The sequence below is a fragment of the Staurois parvus genome, unplaced genomic scaffold (assembly GCF_062004578.1).
Source record: "Staurois parvus isolate SC_StPar_1 unplaced genomic scaffold, SC_StPar_1.0 ptg000544l, whole genome shotgun sequence".
NCBI lineage: Eukaryota > Metazoa > Chordata > Amphibia > Anura > Ranidae > Staurois > Staurois parvus.
Window position 1 is genome coordinate 10,374,256 of NW_028318340.1, and position 7,916 is coordinate 10,382,171.

Below are 7,916 nucleotides of genomic sequence, written 5' to 3' on the forward strand. Positions count from 1 at the left end.
AAATGCCCCTGCAGCCCTCCTTCTCTCAGCATTAAATGCCCCTGCAGCCCTCCTTCTCTCAGCATCAAATGCCCCTGCATACCTCCTTTTCCAAGCATTCAAAGCCCCTGCACCCTTACTTCTCTTGGCTTTCAATGCATCTGCATCCCTCCATCTATCAGCACCCACAGCACCATTACCCTTCTCTCATAACCCACCAAGCCTCTGTGTGCCTTCTCTCACAACCTGCTGCTCCTCCAACTGCCTTCTCTCAGTATTTGCCATGTCTACAGCTTTCTCATCACGTACTGTACCCGAAGCCCCTATTTTCTCAGCACTCATTCCACCTGCACTCCCACCTTCTCTCAGCAACCTCTAGTTCTGCACCCCCATTCTCTCACCACCATGCATGCCTGCGCCCCTCCTCTCACCACCCACCACACATGCACTTCCTCTTCCACAACTGCACCTGTACCCCACCACTCACCACTGCAATTGTGCTTTCCCCCATCCTTACCAATGCACCTGCAGGATGTCGATCTCTTATGACTTGTGCACACCCCCACCCTGTACCTGCATGCCTCCTTCACAACCATATCCAAACGCTCACCCAATTCCTTGATGCATGCAACCCCTGCTCAGCTGCAACCATCGTACCTGCACACTGACCCCCAGCTCTCACCACCATGACAGCATCTTCACCACCATCATGCTCCCAACACCATTTGAAGCACATAATCAAACCTAGACACCCTGCTCTAAACATTGTACCTGCACGCTTCCCATTTTACCACCATGCCTGTGCCCTTTTGCCTTCACCACTGTTCCTGAACCCCCCTCTGACAACTGCACCTGATTGTTTCTTACTACCCTCTCTTCTGCACAAGCCCCCCCACTACACTGCATCTCTATGCTCTCACCCATTTCTACTATCACAGCTGCATAACCCCCTTCACAACAGCACTTATCCTCTCTCACCAAACATCCCTACTCCCACTCTATGCCTACTGGAAGCACTCCAGCCCCTTACACCCCATGCCCCTAAAATGGATTCCCTCCTCAGCCACCCCTCCCTTCCCCCCCGTATCTCCACCACACCTACAACACTTTTCTTCATGATCAAACTACTCCAACCTTACGTATATTGAAACAGGCAATTATTTGCTAGTGAAACTGTAGGTATCAAATCTAACTGGACTCAGCTGAAAATAACTGCCACTTTCTTTTTAATTAATGGTCCTTGCTCTGGTGTATATCTTTGTGAATGGTACCTTTAGTAATATAACAATTGATGTCATGAACTTGCTCACAGCTGTATATATATTTTTTCAATCAATAGATTGCTTTGCCCAAGAGAAGCCCCATAGTTTCTCGAATTCCGCTTTCTTTAACAGGGGAAGCAAACACATACACATACTGTACTTCTTGTCTCATCTAGGAGGTTTGAATACAGACAAATATTTACAACATGGTTGCCTTTACACCGCAGTAGCAGGCAGTCCCCTAATGTCGAGTGGTGGACATTGTGAATTGTGAGGGAGGGGTGCGTTTGTCTGCTTTGGAGGGAGCATGTAGAATAGGGTAAGTATTGCAAGTTGTGAAGGTCCCCCAGACTAAATAAGCATTATATACAGTATATACAGTTGAGGAGAAGGGGGTACAGCAAATATTTAGTTTTTTTCTGCCCAGGGTTCCACCTAAAACACAAGGGGGGGGGGGATTTATCAAAATCTTGAGCACCTGCAACTGATAACCAATCACCTTCTATTTATAGCTTGTCCAGTTAAGCTTTCAAAAAGAAGAACAGAAGCTGATTGGGTGCCATACACAGTTGCTCTAGAGTCTGGCAGCTCCATTCTGAGTACAGTATATTGCCCTCATTGTGTTTCCTTCTCATAGATGACCTCCCTATTCATCAGTATACTAATTAAGATCACAGCTCTTTCACAAAGTAACTGTGAGGTTTTTATTTGCCAACAGTAGGCAGCTGACGCATATCTGAGTAGGCAGTGTTTGCAACAGATTTTGATCTAGACTACTTTGACAGGAACACAAATGTCTCCCACTTCTAAAATTAAATACATGGACATACTCCAAGAAATAAGATTATTAGAGCAATACCAATTCAGTCATCAGTTGGCACAAATCATATGTATATAGGGCCATGCAAATGTTGGAAATGATTTGTGAAAATGCAGCTTCATTTCATGAAAAGCGTTTTATCCTATTGTCACACACAACACAATACTGATAACAATAACAATAGTCGGTGCATTTACCAAAATTGTTCCAACATCACTAATAGCAGTAAGCACTTACAGCCAATCAGAAAACAGCATTCAGCAATTTAGAGCCAGTTCATACCAGAACATGGTGTGGGAAACCAGAGTTACGCAAGTATTTCCCACACCATGTTCAAAACTCACTGCAGTTGCGATCTGCAATATTAAGTTAATGACACCCCAAACACAAGTTAAAAACATTGTGCATTTGTCTGCACCGGATTGCATGGTAGAGAAATATTATGTAATCCGGTTGCAGTGAGTTTCCAAAAGTAATGCATGCAGTAGGTGGTGGGTGCAGTGTGATTTCAGCCCGTTCTAAAAGAATGGCTGAAATCGCACCATGAAGAACTGCATGCGGTGCTACCATACGCTGCTTTTTGATTTTAGGTGTAACACACCTATATGCTTGTTGCTTGAAGTAAGGTCACCCTTTTGGACTATTTTCTAAAAAAAACAGGTTAACTGTAGGAAAATGATTTACTTCTAATAGATATTTTTTTAACGTTGGTGAAAAAGTATAATTTTATATGTGCCAGACAAGATAAGACATCAAAGGACTTATTTGGTAGAAGTTAGGATGATTTACCAAAGGTAAATAGGCTGTTCACTTTGCAAGGGAAATTGCACTCTGCAAGGGAATTTGCCCCCAGAGCTAAGTGAATGAAGTGAAGCTTTGCTGTCTTCCATCATCCACTCATTTTTTTATTTTCCTTTCACCTGATTGGATATTATTTACAAAGTGAAACTTGTCATCACATTCACTAAGCTCTGGTGCAAATTCCCTTGCAAAGTGCATCTTCTTTTGCAAAGTCAACAGACTATTTGCATTTAGAATATCAACTCCAAAATGTTCCTCTTTTTCAAGCCTGAAGGTAGAAGGCTTCCCCATTCAGGAGATGGTTTATCTTTCTAGAATAAAGAGATTTTGCTAAATGGAGTGTCTCCCTTCATTTTCTAACCTGCACAAGAAAAAAATGAAAGTATGATTGATTTATGTGAGCAACAATTCGGCCTTTTCATAACTGACCCATAGCAGTTATCCAAACTAGAATGTTTTTTGTCAGATATACAGGTACATTAAACGAAGTATAGTATACAGTACTCACTCTGTGATCATGTCCACATGTGCTCTCCAGTGACATACAGCTGCACAACAAAACATAGAACTATTAGGCATAAGTATGACATTAAATAGGTAAAGCATGCAGAATATACTGTATAGTCCCTTGCTAGATTCTGCATCAAAATATATTAAAGATCAACTACAGGCAAATAAAAAATGTCAGCTTCTCTGATCAATTTAGGATTAGCAAAAAAAGGAAAGGTACACATGGGCTGAAAATCTACAAAGATTCTGCATCAAAATATATTAAAGATCAACTACAGGCAAATAAAAAATGTCAGCTTCTCTGATCAATTTAGGATTACCAAAAAAAGGAAAGGTACACATGGGCTGGAAATCTACAAAGAAATACATTTCCCAGTACACTCTCCTTGTAGTCAGCACAAAGAACCGCTTCAGCATCCTCAAGGTTAAAAAGGATAAATCTCAAGTTTGTGTTGCATACATTTGCAAATACATATGAATGCACACTTCATCTGGGAACTCAGTATAGAGCGCAGGGCTTGAAGGCATCCAACATGCCAGAAGAGTTGAATGCTGAAGACACTGATGAAAGCTGCAGTACTATAAAGTAGAGTGGTTAGGAGACACAGGCCACAACAGAGGTGAGAATACTAAATCTTCTTTTACAGGAAGAGACCTGACAGGGAATATTTAAAAAGAAATGACAATGTTTAGGCCAGTTGTATCTTTCTTTCAAGTTTACAATTTTTAACATTTTGAAGCTGTTTTTTCAGTATGTGTTAAAATCTTAGATTTTGAAAAAGATATTCAATATAAGATGCACCTATGACACTGGTGTTACAGAACATTATTTGTTTTCTAAAAGAGAAAGCATAGCAGGAGCTGTTAACCTTCATGCCCTCTCTCCTTGATAAAATGTTCCTCTAGAGTGCCTGTGTTGAAGCTGATAAAAGTGATCTCTGCAACTTTGATATAAAACTAACATATGCCTCCTGAAAAGAAAACTACAAGCAGCGTTTTGTTAGGGCAGATGAAGATCATAAAACAGCCATGAAAGGTCTGCTAAGCAGTGACACTGATAGGTCTTCCCATGAATGAATGCATGAGTATTGAGGGTTACACATTGGCCAATATGACTCCCTAGGGGTATTTACTTCCTGCACCTGTTCATTATTGTTGCATTCTTGCAGTCCTCCTTAATCCTGCAAGCACAGATGCGATTTGCTCCGACCCACCTGATAGGAGAGTTTCAAGAACACACAGAGGCCTCTTGTGCATAAGAGTTGTACTAAGAAAGACTATTGCTAGTCTAGAGGGCAGACCCCATCTCCTCTTTCTATCACTACCTTTGTCCCCTAACCCTCTTTCTTTTCCCTAGTAATTAGAATTTATGTTCTCCCCTATTTGCAAATAATCTAAACATTTATTGATATAAGATCAAGGCACTCCCATCACATTCTAAATCCATAGCACAGCAGAAGGATGAAGTAAGGGTCACTGGGTGTGCTGATGTAAGCTTGAGCCGTTGGGTTTAGTAAACAGCAGGCTTTTTGCAATAGAGAGACTAAGAACAGACTCATAAATATATGAAAAGGAACCTGGAGCTCTTCCTGCTGGTGTCACACTTTTCTAACACAAAAGTAAACATTTTCATCTCAGATTTACTTTTTTATCAAAATGTTATTCTTTAAAACATGAAAATCTTTACATCTAGATCACGGTCAAAAAGTCAAATTCTGTCGTATGAATTTTCTATATGAATACTCAATGTGTTGGCCATTCCATGGTATTGAACAGCACAGGTAATTAAAATGTATTGACATCTAATATATTTTAAATGATGTAACAAAAGTTAAACTTACTCAGTGGACGATCTTTCTCAGGCCCGTGTATGGAATAGTCTTTAATGTCATAAGAATAAATGTATCCAATATAATCTCCTACAAACAACAGTGAATTGTCTTTATTCACAGCAAGACTGCTGATCTGGGTCCCAGATTTAGACTACAGAAAGAAAGAGAACATACCATTGGGGTATGATAGATCAAAAGTTCAATGTAATTAAATTTTTATTCATTGAAAATATTTGTACGTATAATACAGTTTCATGTTCTGCAGTGGAATTGCATGCACAAAATCAAATTAACACTTACTGGTTTGAAGCTTGCAGTCAGTTTCCCTCCATGCAGCAAATTCCAGAAATTGACAGAACCTATCCAACACATAAAATGTTTTTTTTTGTGTGTATGTTTCTAGAACACTATACAAATTCTAAAGGTCTCAAGAGCCACTAATTATAATTTATTCTACATTACCAAGAGGTCCATTGGAGACCAGAGAACCAGCTGCCTGTAACCTCACAGTCCGTGTTTTCAGAAAAAGAATCTTGCTGACACTTCTGTCTGTCACTGTAAAAAAATATACATTCAGATTTAAACACTGCAAATAAGTGCAAAGATTATCAATACCAGATAAAAATTACATCTTGAATTTACAGTGAAGGAAATAAGTATTTGATCCCCTGCTGATTTTGAATGTTTGCCCACTCACAAAGAAATTATCAGTGTAAAAATTGAATGGTAGGTGTATTGTAACACTGAGAGAAAGAATCGCAACAAAAAATTCTAAAGAAATGCATGTCTAACAAATTATGCACTGATTTGCATAAATAAAGGGGATGATTTACTAAATCTGAAGAGTGCAAAATCTGGTGCGACACAAGTTCTATTGTAATTGAATGTTACTAAAAATTACTTTTCTTTTTCAATCTGCAGTGCTGTAATTTTCTGTAAAATGTAATGCAATAAGGCTACCTGATGGCATTCAGAACACTCCCCAGAAATGTCATTTCCTGCTTGTATGCTTTGCTTACTGATTTTTCCAGAAGTCTGCACTAAGATACAAACCAGATTTTGAGCATCCGCTCAACAAAAATGTAATTTCTTGGTGAGATACTCTCAAAGGGAAATCACATCTAAAGGGATGCAGGCCCTGCAACATTCCTCAGTAGAGCCCTGCAGATGCAACAGCTGAATGATAATTATAAAACCACTTCTATACAGATTCACTCAGCCCATGAACACAGACAAACAAACAGCTATTCCTTCAGAATAAGAAAAGGTAGGAATCTGCAACAAAGTTTGTTAAAATCCCTGCAATGTACATAGATCACCCAGAGGGGAATGTTTTTTCCTCAGCAAAAGTGAAGTAATTCTTTAAGTATATATAATGTGATATATGAAGCATATCAACATCCACAGCAGCAACTCTAACACAAGATGGAGATCTATTATGTTGTTGTGATGAGGGACGGCTTAGTTATTATGGGGTTAAAGTGACACTAAAATCTGGTTACAAAAAATATTCTATTCAAGTATGTATTCCCAACTCAGAAAAGTACATTTTATTGCACTCAGCCAAATTCCTTTATTTTTTTGCTGTTTGTGATCTGGCTTTCTGTTAGAAGGTGTCTACATTCATTATCCATGGTCCCACTGTATGTAGGACAGTAACCACCCTCTCTTGTTTGCTTCTGAAATTGCCTAGGGCAGTGGTCGGCAAGCCGCGGCTCGCGAGCCACATGCGGCTCTTTACACGCTTTAATGCGGCTCTTGTGTGCCGGGCACCCGCTCCCCTCCCTCCTCTCGGGCGGCAGGGACTCTGCAGCGTGATCCAAAAAAAACCAGCCAGGGCAGCGCGCTCAAATGCAATGATTGGCCAGTCTCGCTGCCACTCACATGCTGATAGCCAGTGATTGGCTGTCAGGATGTGTGTAGGCGGGGCAGCGTGACGAACGTGAGAGGAGCTAGGCTCCTCTCACAGTCCGAAAGAAAGAGGTTTGTGAAAAGAGATTCACAGAAAAGCGGCTACATTATGAACAGAATGTGATACTCAGAAAAATTTCCAAAAAATATGCTTTATTAAACATGAATATTTGACATATGGGCAATCGCCCTGGTTTACCATCACCTCAGTATGAGACAATACACACAGACCTAAAACCATATAAAATCACACCAAGACCGGTCTGGATAAATGTGCTACAAAGACTATGACTACTATAGTCTAAAAGTCCTTGCAGCACTGGCACATAGGTAACACTTCCTAAAGGAGGTGTATACAAAAATTATACCATAGGTATACAATGTCACATGCTATATATATAGACATATGTCATAACCATATAGGTTATACCCCATATAGGGGGGATTTCCAAAAATTATACCGAGGGTATATCATATCACATGCATGCAGTACAGCGAGCACAGTAATCGTCAAAAGATCTTGAGTGGAGAATGCCAATTGGTGACAATCTTACAAAGAAAGAAAGAAAAGCTCTTAAAGAATTAAAAGAGACTAAAAATATTGTAATTAAGAGGAGTGATAAGGGGGGTAATGTAGTTATTTTAAATGAACAAAACTATGTTAAAGAGGTGAAGCGCCTACTGGGAGATTCATCTACGTATAGGAAATTAGCCACCAATCCCTCTCATGTGGTGGTAAAAAAACTAAATTCCATCTTAACATTGGGAAAGGAGGTGGGTCTTCTAACCAAAAAAGAGTAT

At 39.8% G+C, this 7,916-nt stretch overlaps 1 protein-coding gene across 1 annotated transcript in view; it reads right to left on the reverse strand.

The window, feature by feature from the left end:
- LOC149451267 (cilia- and flagella-associated protein 337-like) overlaps window positions 1-7,916 on the reverse strand; it is a 172,608-nt gene that overhangs the window by 32,532 nt on the left and 132,160 nt on the right. The window contains exons 23-26 of the mRNA XM_089690806.1: window positions 5,667-5,759; window positions 5,505-5,563; window positions 5,214-5,355; window positions 3,371-3,410 (exon numbers count right to left, since the gene is read on the reverse strand). Of these exons, the coding sequence (XP_089546932.1) occupies window positions 3,371-3,410; window positions 5,214-5,355; window positions 5,505-5,563; window positions 5,667-5,759 (334 nt within the window). The remainder of the gene's footprint in view (window positions 1-3,370; window positions 3,411-5,213; window positions 5,356-5,504; window positions 5,564-5,666; window positions 5,760-7,916) is intronic.